This window comes from Doryrhamphus excisus, linkage group LG7 (genome assembly GCF_037039965.1).
Source record: "Doryrhamphus excisus strain RoL-2023G ecotype Guam linkage group LG7, RoL_Dexc_Guam_v1.1, whole genome shotgun sequence".
Taxonomy (NCBI): domain Eukaryota; kingdom Metazoa; phylum Chordata; class Actinopteri; order Syngnathiformes; family Syngnathidae; genus Doryrhamphus; species Doryrhamphus excisus.
The window spans coordinates 9,857,023-9,882,193 of record NC_136363.1 but is presented as its reverse complement, the minus strand read 5'-3'; the positions used below and the strand labels follow the sequence as shown (position 1 = coordinate 9,882,193).

Sequence of the window (25,171 nt, the reverse complement as noted above, 5' to 3'; positions counted from 1 at the left end):
GGGCTTGGAATCGTTAATGAAACAGTCTGTGCTAATCATACTTGTCTGGGCGTTGATATCGTGACCACACTGATGATGATCCCTCTTTTCAATTTGTCTCAATTACCTCCTCACATCTCACATTTCCGGGCAAAGCACAGGCCGCTCAGCAGCAGTAAACTTTCCGAGACCTGACGGCGTGGGCTAAAAATAGACACGGCTTGACAGATCGCCGCGCTCTGCGCCGAGCTCGCCGCCACAAGAGGATGGATGGTTTATTTAGTCCGCGTGTTGTCCCCCTGAGGCGTCGCTGCAGACAGTTGTGTTAAATAAGGCCAAATCTTTCACTGAGGCAAGCGTTTGTCACAAGCCTGGGACGGAAAAGGACAGAGAGGGAGGTGCTGCTATAATGTAGAACTCCTACTCAGAAACTTTTCGAGATAGTTCTTTCACATTTCAATCTGAATGGTACCAAAGAGGCGCCCCGGTCGGTGCGCTGCAGTGTCATAAATGATGCAGAATCATCCATTCACAACCTGTCATGTGTTTTTTTTATGCTCAATTGCTTTTTTCTGTCCACAGCTTTGAAGCGTGGTAGTCCCATACTTCATGCAACGTAAAGCAAGAGCAATCTTAAAGCTTAACCACAGCCAACAATCATATTGACTACCGCTTAAACTATTTACGACAAGCAATTAGCCACCTTAAGTACCGTTTCCAACAGAACTGCAATCTATTTGTGGCGCCGGTGGGTTGGGGGAGTGAAGTAATTATCAAATTGTCATAATAGGCCATGATGCATTTGCAAAAAGGGAGTAAAAACAGGAGGGACAGTGTGTTTAGCATTTTTCTGGTGTCTTTTGTTTTTCAATTTGCTTTTTTTAACGTTTGCGCTAGTCTCAGACTGAAGAGTGGATACCGAGATCAACAAGATGCTGTTTTTCCGTCAGCATTTTTTTTACCCGGGGGCTGGAGCACACATCACATGTGCTGGAAGACACAGCCATCCCAAGGACGCATCAATGCGCCCCAGGAAAGACGTTTGGGTAATGTTTTAAATCATCAAAATATGGCAAGCATCTCTGTGTGGAGTTTGCATGTTCTCCCCGTGCATGTGTGGTTTTCCTCAGGTACTCAGATTTCCTGCCACATTCCAAAAACATGCTAGGTTAATTGGCGACTCCAAATTATCCATAGGTATGAATGTGAGTGTGAATGGTTGTTTGTCTATATGTGCCCTGTGATTGGCTGGCCACCAGTCCAGGGTGTACCCCGCCTCTCGGCCGAAGACAGCTGGGATAGGCTCCAGCACCCCCTGCGACCCTCATATGAGTATGTATCCCAACGATGGGCATTGTTTGCTAGCTCATATTAACTCATTTTACTGTATTGTATACAGTAATATAAGCATAAGCAACATATGAGCAGCACAAGAGTGAAGCTCAACCTTGAAAAGCAGATGCTATTTCAAAGTCAAAACTGCACCTGATGATGATGATGATTATGATAAACAAGCCAAGGGAGATGGGGGGGCGAGGAAGGAGGAGAGGAAGCGTTTTTAATCCCGAGCCAAGAAACAGAATTTGGTGGCTAAGCTGGGGGATCACATTTGGGCAGACAGCTGTGGCAGTTATAAATATCGGTATCGCAAGCTGGGATCGGTCTCTGCGAGGGGAGCTGGAGCGCCGTAGGCGGTGCTCGGCGGCTAAAAATAGCACTCGGGGCTGGCAGGCAGAAGAGACGATGACTCTGGTCCTTCTTTTTTTTTTTTTTTTATTCTTCACACAATGTGATTAGCGCTAAGAAGCTCAGACGCCGCGAGCCACGTTTGTGTTTATTGGGGGAGGGGGCGGTAATATATGATTCAGATCATAAATTCAATGCAAATGTTGTCTCTAGTAGTGACAAATCACAAATACACCAAAATCACATCCCTTCAGGCCATCTGGTCGTGCAGCAAGCTAATTGTCCGCTTCTCATTAAACCTCACTGCCAGCAGCAGCAGGCAGTTTGCATCAAAACGCAGATAATTGTCAGAATGCTGACAAACATTCACTTTAACGCTGGTATGCATTGAAAACAAAAATCGGATTTTCCAGCTTGTTTTTCCAGATTTAAATGCCCAAAATATCAGATATTTGTGGCTAAAAGATGACACAGCAGTGATGATACAGCAATTTTAGCTGATGTCACTTTCTCATTCCAAACTTTGGATTAAGCTGAGCTATAATGTGGTCTGTCTTTTTGCTTCAACAATATTTTCAGCGACATAGCTGCCATAATTTTACATATACAATGGAACTCTGTGCTTGACACGACTGATGCACTGTATCACATAAAACATCTTAACAACGTAACGCAAGCAATACGACAATAAGCTTTATTTGAAGATGTGTAGTGAAGCCTATTTGTTTACATATTAAAGCTAAAATATTTGTGTCAAATATATTCACGAAAAAACAGTTTTCTCCAGTTTTTAGTTGGGAGCTGATTTTTTTCATGAAACTTACCTATGTTCTACTGTTAATTACTAAAGAACAGCTTAGGTAGAAACAAACCTTTTTCTCCTGATGAAAGATGGTAATGATAATGGTTTAATTTCATTTGAACATGCATCAGATTACAATTAAGTGCATCCCATAATCAGTTCACAGTTCCACATGTCTTCTTAAGTCTTAGTCTTCTTAATTTATTTCAGACATGAATACTATGTTACATTATTCTTTCTCACATATGCACTTACAATATCTATTTATATATATATATATATATATATATATATATACATACATATATATACATATACATACACAAATATATACATACATATACATACACAAATATCTACATACATACATATATACATATATACACATACACATACTACATGCATACACACAACACCTCATTACTACACATGAAAAGGAGCAGGAAGAAGCAAAGCTTATTAAATCCTACCCCTTCTCCACGCCATAGCAGTTACCAATTCAATAAGTTTGTGGTTTTTTTTTTGTTTGTTTTTTTTTTCCACACTTATAATCACAGAATCTTACATAAGACAAAACAACAAAAGAAGAGTGGGAACATCGGACACCCCAGCAAAACCCCAGAACATTGCTGAAGCACACCACCAACCCCGCCAGTCAACCCACCTGGCCCCGACCCCCCTAGCCCCTGAGTGCACCCACCGAGTGCCCAGCACCCCAGCAGTCCCCGCACACCCCGCTGCCCTCCAATAAGACGCCATTTTGGCTGGACCCACAATTATGTGTGATCCCTGGGCGGGCCTACATTTGGATGGATTGTTTGTTCTGTTATCCAACAGACCTCTTCCTCGTGCCACAGACATGTTACCAACATGTGGTCAACGTGACACCCGATGTCCAACCATCATTTACCTCATTATTGTGAGGCCACACGGAATGCTCCCATAAGAAGCACCCACCAAGCCTGGGCGCCCCAAGCGCCATCTGCGGCTATTGAGGCCCCAGCCCAGCCAGAGAGCAGCAAGCCGCTGCTGAAGCACCTGAGACCCAGACTCACACCCCCAGTAGCCAGGGAAGGCCAGACAAGGCAGGGTCCACTTTACGAGGCCACAGCACACTCCCGCCCTTCCCAGAGCTTCACCTCGATGCCCGACATCACCCCCCCCTCATGTTGTCTGCCTATAAATGATGTTACCATGATGTAAACATAACAACTGGAATGGTTGCAACTTGGCTCACAGCAACTGTTATGTAGTCTATACAATGCGGTATACAATTTGCTTTCTGGTACTCATGATTCCCTTTCATATTTACTCATAAGATTGTTTATAAATAGTTGTTTAAATCTATTTAGCGTATCACAAGTTTTCATCTTTAAATCTAAATTATTCCATATATCTACTCCTTTGATTGACATACATCTCTGCTTTACATTTGTTCGTACTTTCCCTTTTGCATACACACTCATTCCTCGTAGGTCATATTGACTAGTACGAATCTGAAACATCCCCTGGACAACATTTGGGAGCATGTTTTTATTTACCTTAAACATCATTTGCGCAGTTTTGAAATCAACTAGGTCATAAAATTTTACAATTTGCGAATGTAAAAAGAATTTACTTGTTGGTGCTTGGTAAGCAGCTTGATTGATTATCCTTATTATTCTCTTTTGCATCATGTAAATTGGTTTTGCAATGGTTTTGTAGGTGTGTCCCCAGATTTCAATGCCATAGACAATATATGGCTCTATAAAAGTTCGATATAGTAATTGTAGAGAGTGTTTATTGAGGATATACTTTAGTTTATATAGTATTGCGATTACTTTTGATATTTTGTTTTTTATATGATTTATATGTGATTTCCAGTTGAGTTTGTCATCTACAATAATTCCTAAAAATTTGCTTTCCTTTACGCGTTCAATTTCAGTATTCTCTATTTTAATTTGTGTTTGTTTTATTTTTTTATAGTTTCCAAATATAATATATTTGGTTTTATGTAGGTTTAATGATAATTTATTTGTGGCGAGCCATCTTTTTATGGTTCCGAGCTCCCTCTGCACTGTAACCAGGAGATGTTCCAGATCCCCACCAGTACATAATACATTTGTGTCATCGGCAAACAAAACAAAATGTAACAGCTTGGACACTTTGCAGATGTCATTCATATATATAATAAATAATTTAGGACCCAATGTCCAAAAGGAGTAGGAAGAAGCAAAGCTTATTAAATCCCACCCCTCCATCTGGTACTTTTACAATCAGTAACTGTTACATTTGTTCACTTCCTGCTTTCCATAATACAGTTTAAGTTTTGTTTTTTGTTTTTTTTTAAATAATGTACGAGGTGATATGAGCATCCAATGACATAATGGGTACCATAGTAAGTGTCAATATAGTGATATATATAGCACATCATGACTGGTTCAAGACTCTTCATCCTTGTATTTAGCAAACATCAACTGCTTGTATTGTTTCTTGAATTGGCTCATCGTTGTGCATTGTTTGAGGTCCTTACTCAATCCATTCCATAGTTTGATTCCACATACTGAAATTCTATGGCTAGCATAACGTAGTCCTAGCATATAAGTGTTTCAAATGTAGTTCTTCCCTGAGATCATATTTCTCCTCTCTTGTAGAGAAGTACTGGGAGATGGGAGTCTATTTTGGTTTTGGTGGGTTCCATGTTTATATAGCCATAGAAAATGGTTGTCTTTGGGGAAAATGCCTGTGATTGAATGAGTTAAATATGTAAAATAACTGGATCTTTGCTGAAATAATTGGAAAGCAGTGCATTCCAGGTGTTAATGCAGGTAGGAGGAGGTGCGGAGGTGCGGCAACAGCTTACCGTTGCACCATACGACATTGGAACATGCACCTACACTCGCCCTGACAGCAATATCTGCATTGCAGTAACAAGACATGATCCTCAGCACATTGAGGTGCATCTTGGCAACAAGGTAGACATTTGACAGATGAAACATAATTGGCCGCGCGTGCCGACAAGTGAGAGCGGCCGCATTCTTCATGTGACATCATCGTTCCACTAAAGTCATATGAAGGCTAAGTGAAGGAACATTATGGCGAAATGACTGTATTATCTTATTTCCTCCTATACCCGGCCTGCCAGTCAACTTATCCCAGATGCAGCTCCATCGTTCCAAATTCTACCGAAGGAGGGGGGGGGGGGGGGGGGGACTTTGAAAGCTGCCATTTCAGTCATGCGGGCAATCAGCACAGCACTCTGGAGATAACAAAAGGCTCAGCGCTCATTGCTGCAGACACAATCTGATTCCATCGGAGCTGTGAGAGGTGAGGAGAAGATGTGCTTCAGCTGGCTGAGGCACATTTCTTACCCCCGCCCACCCCCCACCCCCTCCTGCTCGCATTCCGACGTTCCTTTCTAATTTGGTGGCAAAAATGTCGGTAAGACTGAGTGGCAAAAGGTCAGCAAGAAGAACACAGTGAAGCGGAATTTGTACACTCATTTAAAAAGTATTGCCGGCGGTGGCGGTGAATAATGTTGCCTCAAAAGGGCTCGCCGGGCTTCTGAGTGCTTAAAAAAAAAAATACAGCAACAATGAGTCATGTGGCAGGAAACCCAAAATACTACAGTACATTCTGCTCAGGCTTTATTTAGCAGACACCCCTACTGTAAGAAAATAAAATGGCCATTTCCTTGCATGCTGCTTCAAGGCTGACTTCTGTGAGCTTTGGAGCAAATCCCTTCAGGAAATTCTTTGACTAACGGTGCATCCGAGGGAGGGGATCATGATCTGCTTCGGGGGTGTCACGGTACATGTTGGAACTCATGTTTCCCCCACAGGGAGTCGGCAGCACTCGTGCAGCCCAGAACTATGCCGCTGACACAATTATGTTACTACTCACTTGTGTTGCCAGATACTGAGCCAATCTGAGTAATGAGTTTCCTCCGTAGGGTGGCTGGACCCTCCCTCCTCCCATGGAGAAGGCCCCAGGGCAGACCAAGGACAGGCTGGAGGGATTATGTCTCACAGCCGGCCTGGGAATGCCCTGGTGTCCTCCCGGTGGAACTGGAGGAGGTGGCCGGGGACTGAGAAGTCTGGGCTGCCCCTGCAACCCGGACCCGCGTAAGCGGATGAAAATGGATAGTATAATATAATATCTTCCGCATTATTATTATTTTGCTGCGGTTTAGTGGCATTAGAATCAAGGAGCAAAAATAAACATATAAATCAAAACAACAGCATCTTTTTATGCCAAGCAATGCTATTTTCCCGTACTTCACTCTCATTTATTTACCTTAATATGACTGTACTCCCCCTTGCCGGACTCGCCGCTGACAGCCTTGCTTTCGGGCCTGGGCTTGAGGACCTGACGCAAAGGACTGGAGATTGGCAGGCCTGTCACACTGATTCCATCTGTTTAAAAAGAACAAAAAGCAGAGCCGAGTCAGCAAAAGCAGCAAGGTTATTTGCAAATCAGAGGCAGGCAGAGCATCGGGGGGAACATTCGCAAAGTTAAATATCAGCAGTCTGTGAAGCAATACCGTATTTTGAAATTCCTCTTAAACGACCTCACCACCATCTGTGTTAGACGTGTAAATAAATGGCTTAATTCAGGACCTCAGGTGTAATGGTAATGGTTTTATTTCATTTGAACATGCATCATAGTATAATTGAGTGCATCCCATAATCAGTTCACAGTTCCACACGTCCAAAAGGAGTAGGAAGAAGCAAAGCTTATTAAATCCTACCCCTCCACCTGGTACTTTTACAATCAGTAACTGTTACATTTGTTCACTTCCTGCTTTCCATAATACAGTTTAAGGTTTTTTTTGTTTTTTTGAATAATGCACCTCGTACCGAAGTACGAGGTGATATGAGCATCCAATGACATAATGTGTACCATAGTAAGTGTCAATATAGTGATATATATAGCACATCATGACTGGTTCAAGACTCTTCATCCTTGTATTTAGCAAACATCAACTGCTTGTATTGTTTCTTGAATTGGCTCATCGTTGTGCATTGTTTGAGGTCCTTACTCAATCCATTCCATAGTTTGATTCCACATACTGAAATGCTATGGCTAGCATAACGTAGTCCTAGCATATAAGTGTTTCAAATGTACTTCTTCCCTGAGATCATATTTCTCCTCTCTTGTAGAGAAGTATTGGATGACATTTTTAGGTAATTGGTTATTTTTAGCCTTATGCATTATTTTAGCTGTTTGGAAATTAACTATATCAGCAAGTTTAAGTATTTGTGATTTTTGTCACGGTTCGTCATGCAGGTGTTGTGATGCGACCCCATGATGCAGAGATGAAGCGAATGGTGCAGGTAAAAGCTTAGCTTTATTTTTGAAAATAGGTGAATGCAGCACTGGCATACGACACATAGCAAATAACAAACAACAATGCACCAACAAAAGGCAAACGCACCTGGCTGAACTAAATACAAGAATCAAATTGGAAACAGGTGCGCGTAGAAGAGGGTGTAAAAGTGACGAAACGCAGGACAGACCAACACAGGAAGAACAACAAAATAAGAGCATGAAAACCGGGACTAAGGAAACAACGTAAAACACAAAACTGTCACACAGGAGGCGATGCGGATTGTGACAATTTTAGAAATAAAAAGTTAGTATGTTCTCTGTAGGCGGCATTGTGAATTATCCTTACTGACCTTTTTTGCAGTACATTTAGCGAGTGAAGATTGCTTTTCTAGTTATTAGCCCATATTTCCACACAATAAGTAAGATAGGGTAGAACCAGAGAGCAATAAAGAGTGTGGAGTGATTTCTGATTGAGAACAAGTTTTGCTTTGTTCAATACTGAAATATTTCTGGCCACCTTATGTTGTATATTTGTAATATGAGGTTTCCAGCTCGTATTTTCATCAGGTGTGGCTTTGTGAATGAACACTACGGCTGCATCTCCTGTCAAATGTACCAACACGGCTCTGTGACGTCAGTGCAGTGCAGCACCGTGTCAGGAGTGACTGAATGAATGTGGCAGCAGCTCCATCAAACAGACGCTGGATGAATTGGTATAATCACATGCAAGCAATTGGAAGAGTGTTTTTTTCTTTCCCCCTTCTCCCTCTCTCTCTCTCGCTCTCAGAGTGATAATTAAAGCATAACGGCTTCATTTAGACTGAACTAAAATGTACCGTGACAGCATAAACAGCCAACTTTCAACACTAAGTGGAAAGAAGTTTGGAATCATCTCTACAATTTCGACAATGAAATCTGACACTATAGCGTTCATACCATCACTTTGATCTCGTTCAACTTTCAGCAATGATGTCAAGGACGCAGCAAAATCAACAAAAGAAAGCCTTCACGGGAGGAAGACTTAAGTTTTTGGAACGAGCCTGGCATTTTATGGGTCTGTCGAAAAAGCACAGACGGCGATATCAGAACCAGAGGTGCTGAGGAGTGAAGTTTCAGTTTCAAGTTTCAAAACTACATCTTGCATTTATGCGCCTGATCATTTCACACAGAACCTAGCAAACGCTGTGCTTTCACACAGAAGCCCGCAGTCTGGGAAGATTTGTGACATATGAAACTTGACAGTTATGTGTATGATATTCGACGCAAAGTCGGTTTAGTGCCAGACGCTGTGTAAAAGAGGCAAACATGGAGTTATTATCAAGTTATAGGTCAGGAAAACTTGTTATGATCGCATTCAGGAGGGGGCACTCCAAGCTTGTTGAAAGCACTTGGTTGAGTCTAGCTCTTGGTTGTTGTGATCACAGTCCCAAGAGGCACTAGAGCCACCTGAGACTGGAGTAATCGAGGGGGGGGGGGGATGTAAATGGATTTTGTTATGGCTGTTGTTATATTGGCGCATTTGCATCATGATGTTTCTTTTTTTTCTTTTTTAATTTATTTCAGACATGCATACTATGTTACATTATTCTTTCTCACATATAGACTTACAATACAATACACTTACAATATCTATTTATATATATATACACACACACACACACATATATATCTATTTATATATATACACACACACACACACACACACACACACACACATACATGCATACACACATATACACATATATATATACATATACATATATATATATATATATATATATATATATATATATATATACACATATACATATACACACACACATACATACATACGTACATGCATACACACAACACCTCATTACTTCACATGTCTGAAAAGGAGCAGGAAGAAGCAAAGCTTATTAAATCCTACCCCTTCTCCACGCCATAGCAGTTACCAATTCAATAAATGATTTTTTTCCCACACATATAATCACAGAATCTTACATAAGACAAAACAACAAAAGAAGAGTGGGAACATCGGACACCCCAGCAAAACCCCAGGACATTGCTGAAGCACACCACCAGCCCCGCCAGTCAACCCACCTGGCCCTGACCCCCCTAGCCCCTGAGTGCACCCACCGAGTGCATGTTAAGATGCAGGTGGATAATAGAAACTTTTTATAGTGTGCAGCATGTTTCTAGTCAGTCTAGTCTGGTGTTCCATCTTACCCGACTCTGACATTATTGCATTTTTTGGGAGGTGAGCAGCAATAAGCAGTCAATACCACAGTGAGAGCGAGCTTGCCAGCATCTTTTCTGTGTATCCAACAGCATATACTGTACCGCGGTTGCTTATTTAGTGCCGCAAGGACGGAGCAGCCGTCACTACACCTACTCACAGACGGTCACGGCACCAATGTGGGCTGCAGCTCCGTCATTAGGTACGACACTCATACCGTTTAACATGATAAACCCCCCCCTCCCCTGGCCCGTCAAGGCCCATTTGTCCCGAGTGATGACATCACTCCGCTGTCCGGATAATGAGTTATGGTGTTGTCGTTTCTAGGCGGAGCCAAACTGCGGGATAAACTCATTTGAGGATATATTGGCGAGGCTCAGCCTGTTTTCTGCAGATTGTGCTCCTTGTCTGATGTACCTGAGATGACAAAGGATATCAAGTACACCAAAAAAAAAAACCACACAGATCAGACTGATCGATTCATCTCTAAATAGAGGAATATGATTAGTTACCGGTCCCGATATAGCATGACAATCAGTCAGAGTAGCTCCGGTGATGTGACTATAAATAAGTGCTAATGTTAACACAATGCATCTATCAGCGGAGGCCGTGACGCACACTCGCCCGGCTTAGAGTGAAGCTGCAGACAAAGCATTGCAAATCAATTCATTACTAGTCATTAAACTGAATCATGTTAATTAAATATATGAGAGGCGTTCCAAAACAGAGCATTCTGGTTTTAAGGAGCCTATTTAAATAGATGCCACTTCTCAATTAGTCGTCCGCTTGATGAAATAAACACCATGGTCTAATAGCTGGCCGTAAGTTGAATAATGCAACCTTGTGGGTACTACATATCCCGTACAGGTAAGGTACAATAGTGAGCGGGACACAAATTGTGCATTTTCATTGATAATGACCATCTGTAAGACCCAGAAGCTGTCTTTAACTTGGTGTGAAATGATCTGAATGCTCCATGCTTGGGTAAAGCAATCTCTATCCACGTTGGCGTCGTTCTCCAACAGTGTTGCAGCAAGTATGGAAATGAAGCCATATGACGTCTAAGCCACCTATGTTTGAAAGGGATTAACCGTGTTTAGTTCTGAGTGAACACAAATTTAATCACGACGATGCCGGCTAACTTTGGAATATAAACGAACGTCTGTTGCATTGACGCTTGTGCCAAAACGAGGTCCCACAATGCTGTTTGACTGCCAGGCAAATCTCTCTGCGTTTCACAGCAGACCAGAGGGGTTTTTTTTTTCTGTCTTTTTCCCCTCCTGTTTTATATCTGGTGTGAGTGATGACATTCACACACCGGTGCACCACTAGTGATGCAGTTTATTTCGCCGAGGAGTGATTGGTTTGGCTCGTGCCGGGGAGACGGGAGGGGCGGGGAGCAACACGCATGCAGGGAACATACAGAAACGTCTCATTCAAATTCAACTGTTCATTTTAATATCAAACAACAGTTGAGGAGTAACATCTTTAAAGTTCACCGGAGCAATAATAATGTGATTCCATTCGCACATGTCAAATTGCATCCAGCGTCGCCATAACAACCGCATCCGCAGCCTCTATTTAGGCAGTGCCGTGCCTTATCTCCTTTATTCAGGGCCTTCATTATTGCTCAGCTAATTAAAAACAGCGGAATAGTATCATTTAAATGACCTCGTGAACGGAGATAAACATGTGGTGCCGCGTGTGTTTACCCTGTCAGTCAACCGCGTCTGCAAAACACACACCGAGACGTCCGGTCCATATGGGTCCCTCATTAATATTTATCACAGCAACAGAGGTTCAACAGTAAGGAGGAGGAGGTAGCGAGAGGTCAGGGGCGAGGAGGAAAAGAAAGAGCTTGAACTTGAAAAGTACTGGAGAAGGAACACTGAACAGGTAGAGAAGAAGGTCAGAATTGTTTTTTTTTTTTTTTTGGAATACAAATGAGAGGATATGCGGAAGCTAAGATCCGGGAGAGAGATAGGAGGTTTGAGGACCCAAAGACCTCTATGCTGTTAAGCTGAATGTGAAATAAGGTAGCCAGATCCTCGTTAGCGTGGCGAGGAGTACGGGTTCCGGTCCTCTCAGCAGGGTTGGTCAATTAGAGCCACTGATGTCTATTCTACTTCACTGAAAAGTCTATTTTTAGCATACCTTTCCACAAATAGTGCAGACATTGCACTACTTAGTCACTTTCACAATTAGCTGTAGCATCACAAATAATGCAGCATGAGTCGGTCTTACCTCCAAGTGTGCACAAAGTACAGTTAATTCTAATCGGTATTGGTATGTATGTATTCCGCAACTTCCACATTCAACCGCTTCAATGACTTCAGAGGTTCCACTCACCATCGTTGAGGTCCTGCAACAAGTTCTCCTGGCCCGAAAAGTCCAATTTGACATGAATGCCGACTGTCACCGTGACAGCCTGTCCGGCCTTTAGAGGCAAGCGGGAGATGGCCTCCCCCAGGTCCCAGCTCAGAAAGTCCCCAAACACTTTCTCTGCACACACAAAAAAAACAACAGCTCATTATAAAACATAAAATGTCCCATTTATAAAACGGTGTCAAGACATACTAGCACACATATAATAATCATGACACCAACAGGCAATCACTTATACTAAGTATGAAAGACATTTTGTTTGATGGAAGCCACTCAAAGTATACACACATGTTGTGTCATGTTCAGGAGTAAACGTGCCGGCCCCCCAGAGAGGCCCCACGCCACTATGTGAGAAGCATTAGCTTACACAGACAAATACATGTGAAAAAAATAGGACAACCCCTGGGTAACTAGCGTTTTTCAACAAAGTAGCTGATTGGCCGGGTGCAGCTCGACGTGGGGCTCTAATTGACACCACAGACGAATGACTCAGCTGCATCCACTTCAGCCACCACCCCCCCACCACACCCCCCCACCCCCCCGGCGCATCCAATGAATGATGCATCACCTGAATAAAGCACTCCGTGCAGGTGAGATGGTCCTGTTCCTCAGGATAGGAGCAACAGGCAACAGCCTGCCAGTATACACATCACTGAGCCAAAGCCTTTTTAATGGCATTGCATTTTTTAGTGAATAACAGCCCACTTTACATATTCATAAAGGCGGTGAATTAAAGAGAGAAATTGGGTGAGCTCTGAGAGATGTACGACTGCAAAGTCATTCACTTGTGGCACAGATGACGTTATTGTAACTGTACTAAAGCAGTCACAAAAACTGGCAGAAACAATGACTATACTGATATAATATACCGGCTGGGGCTTTTTTTTCTCAACTACTATTTGGATCGACTTCACAGGGAACGTGAGACCATCTCTATTGCTAGGACTCCCATCAACAAAGTAGATGAATTCTTACAATGTGACTATTTTTTTTACCTGTTAAAACATATTACAGCATTTGTCAACAATTTAAATATGTCTCACAGGCCCCACAATTGTGTATCAGAAGCGTCACATCAAGCCTTAATGCTGAAAACTTAGTTTTAGTAAGTCTGACTGGGAACAGCTTTAATAGCTTTAATGCAGGGGTCTCAAACACGCGGCCCGCGGGCACGCTAGTTTGAGGTCCCCACCTTGATACCAAAGTTTAATGTTGAAATGACAGCTTAAAGCTGTGTGCACACCGGACACAATTAACATGATTTTGCCCCACCCATACTGTTACCTTTACCCTGTTACCCCGCCCTGTTTTGCTTTGGATTAGCAATGAAGCTAAAGGCTTATGACGCTGGGTACAAATAAATGCAGGAAATGATTTGGAATAAAAAGGAAAATACACGTCAAGATAAAGCATCTCATCAAACATGTTGTTAAAGTTACGACGCTGCTCCCAGATGGAACTGAGGACGATGCTAACTTGCTAATTTTGTAAAATTATTAAGTTTCATTAATGTTCATGTTAAAGGTTAAATAACTCTTAATACTGTACATTTGAATCTGAAAAATAAATTTCTCGACCAACTGTATGTGGTTTCTTACGTTTTTCTTATTTGCTGTTGCTTATTATTTTACTTTTTTATTCCTGATTGATTGATTTATTGTCTAATTCTTAATTTGTTTATTTTTTTAATCTTATTTTGTGTATAGAAAAATAAAAATTAAGATATTTAAGAACAGTGGAATCTTTTATCAAATATTTTGGTGTGGAAAACCGGAACCAAAGTACTGAAAAAGTGTAGGGTATAGCAGAAGCAAAAGCATTGAAGATAGTTTTTTTTATTGATTTTTTTCCCCAATTTTTAATGAATGCGTTTTGGGGGGGGGGTTTGAAAACCCAGAACCTAGCTCCGGTGGCCCCCAGGTAAATTGGGTTTGAGACTCCTGCTTTAATGCTAATGAGCCAAGCCTGTCCACAATATTCATCAACCCATTTAACTTTATAAGAGCCCTCTCGACATGAAATAGCATCCCTATAGTCCAGGGGTGGGCAAACTACGGCCCGGGGGCCACATGCGGCCCACCAAGTGTTTGAATCCGGCCCGCCAGTTGCTTTTTCAGTATTTCAACTTTTAACATACAAACTGGCAACATGTCTTATTTAGTCATTTTTTTTTAAATGTAAAATTTAGTGACATAGTTTGATGTTTAAAGTGCTCCTGAAAAAAGCCACATGAGAACATACAGCTACAATTAGACAAATCATTCAAGGAAAATGTGTGTGTTAAATACATGTTCTGGCCCCCTGGACAATTTTGTTAACTCAATGCGGCCCACAAGTCAAAATATTTGCCCACCCCTGCTATAGTCCAATTTACCCTCACAGCAGTAACCTACATTCCAAAGAATATAACGTGATATAAATATTGTTATATTGCCTTATATCAGATATACATTGTAACATGAGGGAGTGGGACAAGAGAACACAAACGTTAGCAACATTAGCATAGCAATGTGAGCTACAATGCTAACAACACACTCAACAACGTCATGCTAACTTAGCCGACTGGCTGAAGATCAAACTAACAGCTCCCACATCTGAAGCTGACCGACACACAGTTTGTGGAGCTCCAGGCTATATTTCAAGATGTGTAGCGAAGCCTGCTTCTCTTTTCTTTTTCCTGTAACTTGAATTTTTTTCACATTTGGTGACTTAGGGACATATATTGCTGTGTCTATGGTACAGTGGAGAACTTTGAAAAGCTTGTGGTGATGGAAGAGCGTCGGAAAACAATTCACAGCGCAGAAATGGTACATTAACGGAAAGATGGCGTCCATTTTGTCGACTCAAAGTTGTCAAATGTCTCTTCTCCTCAGACACAGACAGACCGCTTCACGCCAGAGTGGCTGAGATCTTTTGTTCCCCGTGTCTTCCAATCATACCCCAAGCATCTTTTATTCATTCGGCACTCACGGACAGTTCCAAAGCCTCCTACGAAAGCCGTCCAGAGTCGTCGCGAACGCCAGTTTATACCCGAGGAAGCAGGCAGATGAGCACATGGTAAGTGTGAAGGCCAATGAATGTTGTCATGGTGTTGCCTGGTGACACCGTGGCTGATAGCGCTGACCTTTCATTTGTCATGCTTGACGCATCTGCCTCTTCCATACGATCGGGCGGAAGGGTGGGAGCAGCCCAGCAGGCTTTTGAAAAGGAAGTAACCAACTATGAAAATAACGTTTCAAGTGGACTGCAGTTAACCTGCCTATAATAAAATAATCATTAATATCAATGTGAGGATCAGGAGCTTGCAGGCGATTACTAAACATGGAATTGTATTTTTCACACTGACTGAGAACTAAAGCCAAAACAAACAGGCGGGCCTGACAAATAATGATGAGCGACTGCAAAGATCTGAGGATGCAGGCAGGTGTTGAACAAAGAGACAAAAGGACGAAGGGCCGCTGGAATATGAAAGAGGTAAAACTTAAAAAAAAAAAGAAAAAGTGGATTTATGGACTACAGAACACGAAGCCTGTTCTCATGAGAGCTGTGTAGGATCTCTGGAGAAGGATACCGCATTGTGATTATAATACTTTTATTTAAAAATATATATAAAATAATGGTTTCACATTATTATTTTAATTACTATTTTAAATTTACTACTTTTCTAGTAAAATTTTAAATAAATAAAAAATACTTTTAAAATACTATTAAAGGGTGGCACAGTGGATGAGTGGTTAGCGCGCAGACCTCACAGCTAGAAGACCAGGGTTCAATTCCACCCTCGGCTATCTCTGTGTGGAGTTTGCATGTTCTCCCCGTGCATGCGTGGGTTTTCTCCGGGTACTCCGGTTTCCTCCCACATTCCAAAAACATGCTAGGTTAATTGGCCACTCCAAATTGTCCATAGGTATGAATGTGAGTGTGAATGGTTGTTTGTCTATATGTGTCCTGTGATTGGTTGGTGACCAGTCCAGGGTGTACCCCGCCTCACGGCCGAAGACAGCTGGGATGCACCGCAATGCTTCACTTGGCTTTATCGTCATACTGGTATGTTTCAAAGTGTGCTGCTAACCTTTGGTGCTAACAATCTTGGAGGTGAGTTCCAGGCTCTCGATGTCGACCGAGCCGATATTCTCCAAGGTGATGGTCATCTGCTGGCCCTCGCCGTTGAATAGCTGGACAGACACGGTGCTGGACAGTTCCTCTTTGGACATGGGCTGTGGTGTGTGCACCGTCCTGGGTGGAGACCAAGAGAAGAAGCACATTCATCTGTATATGATCGTGTGTAATGAACTAATATATACCTCACTCGGATACTGTATGTTGTCATTTGATTCTGACAAAACAACAACAGTCAACAGTCTCTGCTGCAGAGAAAACAGCAAGAGAGAAGATATGAGCGCTTTGAATAGCGAGGAGCCTCCTCTGATGTCAAAACTGAAGGTCTATCAGAGGACCCTGGAGACCAGCTATTACATTTGTATTCACTTTGCTGCGCCTCTCTGCCACAGTACTCTTGGAAACCCGAAAGAAAGAACAAAAAGATTCTCCAGATCAAAAAGTGCTGTACTTGAAGGCGTCGGGATTTTGCTGCATTTATGCTTTCAGATGCTTGTTTCCTTGCCGTAATTCAATTAATTCAAGCTCTCTCATGTCGCTTGCAGGGAAGAAAAGCCCGTGTGATGTGCATGTAAACAAAATACACCGTGTTCTAGCTGGGATCCCTGCTAATTCTCTGCTATTTACTTAACACTCTTCACAAATGACGTATTACTTGGCGGGGGTTTATTTGTCAGACATGGAACTTTGTGGCGGGATGGGGATCCTAATAAAATAAAGCAGATGCTTCATCAACAGTTCCTCTAACCGTGGCAGCGATGTGCTGAGCTGCAGACGAGGAAGCGAGGGAATGACCTCCACCAGGCACCCGTCCGTTTTCACGCCCGGCAGACCCTCCAGAAGGCAATCGCTCGTCACGCCAAAGACCGAGGTGTGGTAGCCTTGGATCAAAGTAGTGTACAACGATTAGTCACACTGAGACTGTATGATATCATGATGGTTTCAGACCAAAAGGACTCACCTTTGACGGTGATGTTACCGGCGGTTCGCGGGACGCCCACCAGAGTGACAGGGTAAAGGCCAGATTCTGCGGGCAGTGACAACGCAGCAGGGAGGGACTCAAACTCGACTCCCGATGTCATTAAACCCTGGGTACAAAACAATAAAGGGAGGATCAATATGCAGTATCTCACAAAATACTCAGATACCCAGCAGTGGTTTTCAACTGGTTTGGCTTCGGGGCCCACCACCACCACCACTCCATTACATTTATGGCATGCTCTTTTCCAGCAGGTATCTGCAGCTGTGTGTTGCACAGCAGACAAAGAACGTGAGGTGCATTCATAGGCACTGGGTCTTTACATATTTATTTTAGTTTTTCCCCCTCCCCATTGAAAATGGCTCCATGACCCACTTTTGGGTCCCGACCCCAGCAGTTGAGAACCGATATTATAGACCTATGGATTTTTCTGAGTAGGTGGTGTGGTTGGGCTGGTGATGTAGTTTCCCATGCTCTGCTTCAAAACGTCACATTACATGTTGGAATTTTCCTCAATGAACCACAGCCCTAAGATTCTGGAAGAACCATAAAGCTCTGTGTGCTGGTTATTGTTATTATGGCATGCTCTTTTCCAGCAGGTATCTGCAGCTGTGTGTTGCACAGCAGACAAAGAATGTGAGGTGCATTCACAGGCACTGGGTCTTTACATATTTATTTTTGTTTTTCCCCCACCAACTGAAAATGGCTCCATGACACACTTTTGAGTCCCGACCCACCAGTTGAGAACCAATACTATAGACCTATAGATTTTTCTGAGTAGGTGGTGTGGTTGAGCGGGTGGTGTAGTTTCCCATGCTCTGCTTCAAAACGTCACAGTACATGTTGGAATTTTCCTCAATGAACCACAGCCCTCAGCTTCTGGAAGAACTATAAAGCTCTGTGTGCTGGTTATTGTTATTATGGCATGCTCTTTTCCAGCAGGTATCTGCAGGTGTGTGTTGCACAGCAGACAAGAACGCGAGGTGCATTCACAGGCACTGCGTCTTTACGGATTTATTTATGTTTTGGAATTTTCCTCAATGAACCACAGCCCTCAGTTTCTGGAAGAACTATAGAGCTCTGTGTGCTGATTATTGTGTGTAGCTGCTCTATAGGAGTCCGCAACTCAATACAATGGGCCGAGAAGAGGGAATATTAATGGCTGTGTCTGGTGACATATTAAAACACTTACCAATACAGAACCCATACCTCTGTTATAGATAATTGGCGAGTTGACTGTCGGCTCATGCCGTGCTGGTTTATACAAAACGGCGACACGGAAAAGAAAAAGTCAGCAAACAACAAACCGGGGACAATGGCGGCATATCTTTGAAGTTACACAATGTGATGCTGATCCCAATTAGAATTGTTTGGTCTCTGCGGCGTTGCGCGGTCTACAGAGTGCCATTCAAGTTTACAAGTGTGTGAGTCGCTGTGAACTCATTACCATAACTGCAGGAAACCAAAAGCGACTTCCTTTTGCCAACGTGCCCCGGCTTTTCACGCGCTCTGTCGAGACCATCTTAAATTGTGTGCACGCTTTCTGACACCTCCGCGCTTGGGAGCTTGGGGTAAATTAAACATTTATGAGTGTACCGCACACAAACACACGAGCGGATTCGAAGAAAAGTCAACTTGCATTTTTGCATCATACACTATATCGATGCACGGACTGTGTTTACGCGCAGCATGCTAACTGCACACGTCCTTGTATGTGCATTCAATTTCAGGCATTCATGCTCACGCCTTCCCCCCAAGAAATATGGGGGGAATAAATAGTAGAACATGCGGCATCCATGTGATATTTGCAGCCTATGGCATCCACATCAATTACACAAGTTTGGCATGTGCTGTGTCAATGTGCAATCAAGTCCCCTTTTGACAAACTGTATTTACATTCCCAGGGCACGCTGCATGAGCCAGACCGAGGTGACGCAACGACTGCATCAATCCTTAACGGCAGACACTACCTCACGGAGGCCACCCAGGAGGCTGAGTCTTTGATTTAGAACGTCCTTGAGTATATCACGCGCATGCGGCGGTAAGTAACCTATTGGAAATACTTCATTAGCGTTCCTTTTTGAAAAGGTTAATTGCGAACGATCGGAGCGTGGCGAATTGTATTGTTTGAGTCGGTGTTGATCGACTTCTTTTCGAAATCGGCCACAGCGTGCAAGCAAGTTAACCTTTTGTTGCGAGCATAACATAACGATAACGCAGCTGATGCTGATACTATTGATCTTTAACCAGGCGCGGTGACTGGTGACACCGCCGCCGCGTGCGCTTGCTTGGCAGCGTGCCCCAAAGCAACCTGAAGCTACCTGAAGTTACCCCCGCTGCCGTACACCTTACGTCTCCATCTGTCACCCGATCAGGTCACCTCAAGATGCTAAAGGGGAGCTAATGGGATGCTTGTCACCGTTTGACCCCATATGTTTGAATCCGGTCGATGGCAAAGTGCATACAAGTTAATGACAGATAGACAAAAAATAATAATAATGTAAAAATAGTGCTATATTGTGGAGGTAGGGGGTGTGACACCCCCCCCCCCCTCGATGGCCTCTTACTGTCAATCAGTGAAGAGTGCACTCTCACCTTGAGCCAATACAGTATTAAATTGTCCACAAAAGCTTTTACGGAATCTTAACTGGTCTCCAGGACTGAAAAAAGGCTGCACATTGAATGTTTGATAAATGTTTGTCTGCACGACTAAATTTGAAAAGCCGTATATAAAAGCTTAGTTTTGCAACTTTAATAATGATTTGGCGTGCATGAGAAAGTGGGAAAGTATGCGGGGAAAAAATAAGTATAAGTTGTTAAAAAGTATGAGTATGTACAGTGTATTGCATAACGCAATAGTAAGAGAACCAATGTTGTAGAGGGGTAAGAAGCCAACTTCATGTAAAAGTATGTAAAATTACATATTTTTGTCAGACTCAGTAAATAGATGTATCTTTGAAGACAAAGCCAACAAATAATCAATGATTAATTAAATCAACAACTATTTGGGTGTTTTATTAAAATTCTCGATAGAGAACATACTAATTCCTTATTTCTAAAATCACAAATACTTCAACTTGCTAATATAGTTCATCTTCAAACAGCTAAAATAATGCATAAGGCTAAAAATAACCAATTAGCTAAAAATGTCATCTAATACTTCTCTACAAGAGAGGAGAAATATGATCTCAGGGAAGAAGTACATTTGAAACACTTATATGCTAGGACTACGTTATGCTAGCCATAGCATTTCAGTATGTGGAATCAAACTATGGAATGGATTGAGTAAGGACCTCAAACAATGCACAACGATGAGCCAATTCAAGAAACAATACAAGCAGTTGATGTTTGCTAAATACAAGGATGAAGAGTCTTGAACCAGTCATGATGTGCTATATATATCACTATATTGACACTTACTATGATACCCATTATGTCACTGGATGCTCATATAACCTCGTACTTCGGTACGAGGTGCATTATTAAAAAAAACAAAAAAAAAACGTAAACTGTATTATGGAAAGCAGGAAGTGAACAAATGTAACAGTTACTGATTGTAAAAGTACCAGATGGAGGGCTAGGATTTAATAAGCTTTGCTTCTTCCTACTCCTTTTGGAACTGTAAACTGATTATGGGATGCACTGAATTGTAATCTGATGCATGTTCAAATGAAATTAAATCATTACCATTACCAAAATGTAAAACATGCTCTGATTTCAAAGGAAGGTGCAGAAGCGATAGTTTCCGAGGCGAATGCCCCAATGTGGGAATATTTCAATTTTCAACAGAATGAACACAGTGAGTGCATCAACACAGGCAGCCTTCGTCCCAACTTTGGTCGGCAAATATAAACAAAACAGTGCAAGACGGTGCACGCTCACAGACAGCATCGCTGGATACATTGCAAAAACCTATTTATTTGAGGTGATGTTACATCGATATGGTTTCCAAGTTACAGGCCATAAATGTGATGCGATTTGACGCCCCTGATTTAGGGTATGTTAAAAAACAGAATGGCACTGACCACATTCTCCACTCGGAGTTCATACGGCATGGGGTTGTAGACCATGAGCTGCACCTCACAAACATCTCCTTGAACCCACTGGAAGTCTAAAAGAAAAAAAAGACATCACGGTCATTTCATTTGTGAAGGATGCCAACGCAGAATCAAATTCAATTCAGGGATAATGACATTCTGGAACAATGGCGATGATGTCACTTAATGGCTGAGACAAAACAAACAGTAATAAGACTGAACCTAATATTCCTTTCATTTCACTGAAAATATTACAGTGGCGTTATCCATCATTTCTGATTGAAACCATTTCATAGCTAGCACAGACTGAAAGATTTCAAACAGATACGTCTCAGAATCTCTCACAGACCCGGGAGGGGTTTAAGGGAGGCAAAAGGTTTAAGGTGAGGCAAACTCCAGCAATGCACCTTGGGAAATTAAGATATATAATACACGATCTGAATGGCTGGCAGAGCCTTGTAGAGCCCGGGGTCTCGCTCACCGGTGTGCTTTCACAGCCAACCAATTAAGTGGGGGGGAAAGAAGACGCGGTTGCCAAAATGTTTCATCTCAATCGTCCAAAAATGTCGAAGGCTTCTCAAGTTCCACTGTTTTATCTTCCTCATATACCCTGAATGAATTTGAATGTAAGCCGACAAAAAACCCCTTCAGGGTGCATTCCTGGATGATACTTTTTAAATATTTCCTGTCCCAATCAATGTGATGCTGTGACTCATTAAGGGAAGAATCACTTCTGGACAGAATATTTATCATACAAAGTTTTGTCATGCTAAGTGGTAATGGTCATGGTTTAATTTCATTTGAACATGCATCAGATTACAATTGAGTGCATCCCATAATCAGTTCACAGTTCCACATGTCCAAAAGGAGTAGGAAGAAGCAAAGCTTATTAAATCCTACCCCTCCATCTGGTACTTTTACAATCAGTAACTGTTACATTTGTTCACTTCCTGCTTTCCATAATATAGTTTAAGGTTTTTTTTTTTATAATGTACTTTGTACCAAAGTAGGAGGTGATATGAGCATCCAATGACATAATGTGTACCATAGTAAGTGTCAATATAGTGATATATATAGCACATCATGACTGGTTCAAGACTCTTCATCCTTGTATTTAGCAAACATCAACTGCTTGTATTGTTTCTTGAATTGGCCCATCGTTGTGCATTGTTTGAGGTCCTTACTCAATCCATTCCATAGTTTGATTCCACATACTGAAATGCTATGGCTAGCATCACGTAGTCCTAGCATAGAAGTGTTTCAAAGTGAGCCGGGTTATCGGATTATCAATTTTTACAGTTAAATTTCTTTGTTTTCCAAAGAAAATTTTTTTTTTTCCTGCATTTCACAAACATTTGTATCCATTTCACAAACAATTAAAATGAATCAGATGATTTTCAAAGAAGGATGTATATTTTTGCATAGAGGCCTACTATCAACAACTGTCAGTCCTCTGCATCAATCTCCTGGAATGGCTGCTAATCCAAGTTCGTCATTTTATAAGGCTAATAGATTATTAGAAAACCCATCTAAAAATCTAAACTGCACGGTGGACTAATGGTTAGCATGTTGCCCACACAGTCATGTGAACAAGAGCATGCGTGTGGGAATCTCTCTCTGCGTGGAGTCTGCAGGTGACTATAAGTGTGTTATTTCATGCCTACAAAGCTCTAACAATGTTACAGACCATATTTAGAAAGTCATGAACAGGTTTTCTATGCTCTAACAAAATATTCCATTTATAATTAAGGAATCCGACTTGACGGAAATTCACTTATCTCTGTCTGGTCCACGAAAGAGGAGGGATTACGATCGTGTCATCATGCTTTTACAATTTTTTGTTAACACTATGACAAAAACGTATTGTCTATCAGGCTCATATAGGGGGGTCAAATTGGGTAGAAATTGTATGAATCCTACAGGACGAGTTAATGCTTGTAGGAGCCTAAAACTGACGTCAAAATGGCTGACTTCCTGTTGGTTTCACAACATCTGTTCTGGAGACCTTTTGACACACATGCCTTCAAAAGTTCACCACACATGAAATAAATCCTAGGTCACGTCACACATTTGCCTGCGTTTCTTTGCACGTAGATCGGCCGTGGGAGTACATACGACCAGTTGCGACCTCGACTTAAGAGAGAAGAACGGGAATTACACAGGCATGGAAACAGGAAGAGGGATTATACACAGTACACAAGTGGTAGCGCTTTTTTGCAAATAATCACATCATGTTTACATGTGGCAGAAAAGGGATTTTGTTACAATGTGCACAACACAACAGATCAGATAGGAAGCCTATCACAAACATCACAGTGACTGGGAAGCAGGCTTTGTTTTATGGATGATTCCTAGCATGTAACTGGAAGATTAAGAAAACAAACAACATGGATACCAGGTGACTCCTCCTCGCTTCAGCCTCGCTCTGAATACTAAAAGACTTGAGCTCCCAATGAGTAAATCAAGTGGACTCAAACATTAGCGCAGAGGCTTTGAAGGTTTGTACCTCTATGGGCGCATAATGAAGTACTCCAGAGTATTCCCCAGACTCTTGTCTGTTCTAAAAAGCTTTTATGTTCGAGTTCCCAAAGCTACAAAACTGACTATTGAGAATGAATGATCTCAGCTTGAGTTTGCAAACATCTGTGGAGCTCAGAGGAGAACACTTTATGGGGAGAACATGCCCACATCAGGTGTCATGAATGCACAATCACATCCCAGGATTTGATTTATACTTTTTTTTCCCCTCCCGACACTTTAAAAGAGTGAGAAGAAAATCAAAACCTCATCAGCCGGCACAGGCACTGAGAGGGAAAATGGTTTGACTTGAACAACAACACGTTGTCTATTTGGGTTACTGGGTGACACTCACTCGGAATTATCAATGAAAACCGTGCTTGTAGCCTCGCGGAATGGGAATTCTTCAATATTGCTACAATGAACTGGATTTATCACCAAGGGATTGTATTTTTGGTTGTCATACTGCACAAGGTGAGACGGAAAAGTAAGCACTGGCAGAGTACAAGAATTATCTCTCCGACAAACAGAATTCCCTAATTGAGGCGGATCTAATGACATGCAACTGATTATCGTCCCAGAGGATGTCGGGATTCAAATTTGACAAACGCGCAATTAACACGTGACTGTTGCAGATGGCTGAAACGCAAAAGAGTGTTATAGACACGATGACCCCCCTCTTCTACACGGATGTGGTTGACTTGTACTAGAAATGACACAGAGTGTCTTTATACTACTACAATTTCTACTCAGTACTGTTCTGTGGGTTTCCATCCATACATTTTCTATAAGGCTTATCCTTTAACGCATGCACACAAATGTGAAATTTGCATATAGTTACGGTATATTCATTCATTTTCTACCGCTTAGCCTCACGAGGGTCGTGGGGGTGCTGGAGCCTATCCCAGCTGTCTTGGGGCGAGAGGCGGGGTACACCCTGGACTGGTGGCCAGCCAATCACAGGGCACATATAGACAAACAACCATTCACACTCACATTCATACCGATGGACAATTTGGAGTCGCCAATTAACCTAGCATGTTTTTGGAATGTGGGAGGAAACCGGAGTACCCGGAAAACATGCAAACTCCACACAAAGATGGCAGTGGGTGGAATCAAACTTGGATGTCCTAGCT

General features: G+C 42.2%; 1 protein-coding gene across 6 annotated transcripts in view; it reads right to left on the bottom strand.

Annotated features, from left to right (window-relative positions):
- trappc9 (trafficking protein particle complex subunit 9) overlaps window positions 1-25,171 on the bottom strand; it is a 118,346-nt gene that overhangs the window by 73,124 nt on the left and 20,051 nt on the right. For all 6 annotated transcript variants that reach the window (XM_078792056.1, XM_078792057.1, XM_078792054.1 and 3 more), the window contains 6 exons: window positions 21,507-21,592; window positions 17,464-17,590; window positions 17,251-17,383; window positions 16,456-16,619; window positions 12,348-12,500; window positions 6,743-6,861 (listed from right to left, as the gene is read on the bottom strand). In XM_078792056.1, coding sequence (XP_078648182.1) covers window positions 6,743-6,861; window positions 12,348-12,500; window positions 16,456-16,619; window positions 17,251-17,383; window positions 17,464-17,590; window positions 21,507-21,592 — 782 coding nt within the window. The remainder of the gene's footprint in view (window positions 1-6,742; window positions 6,862-12,347; window positions 12,501-16,455; window positions 16,620-17,250; window positions 17,384-17,463; window positions 17,591-21,506; window positions 21,593-25,171) is intronic.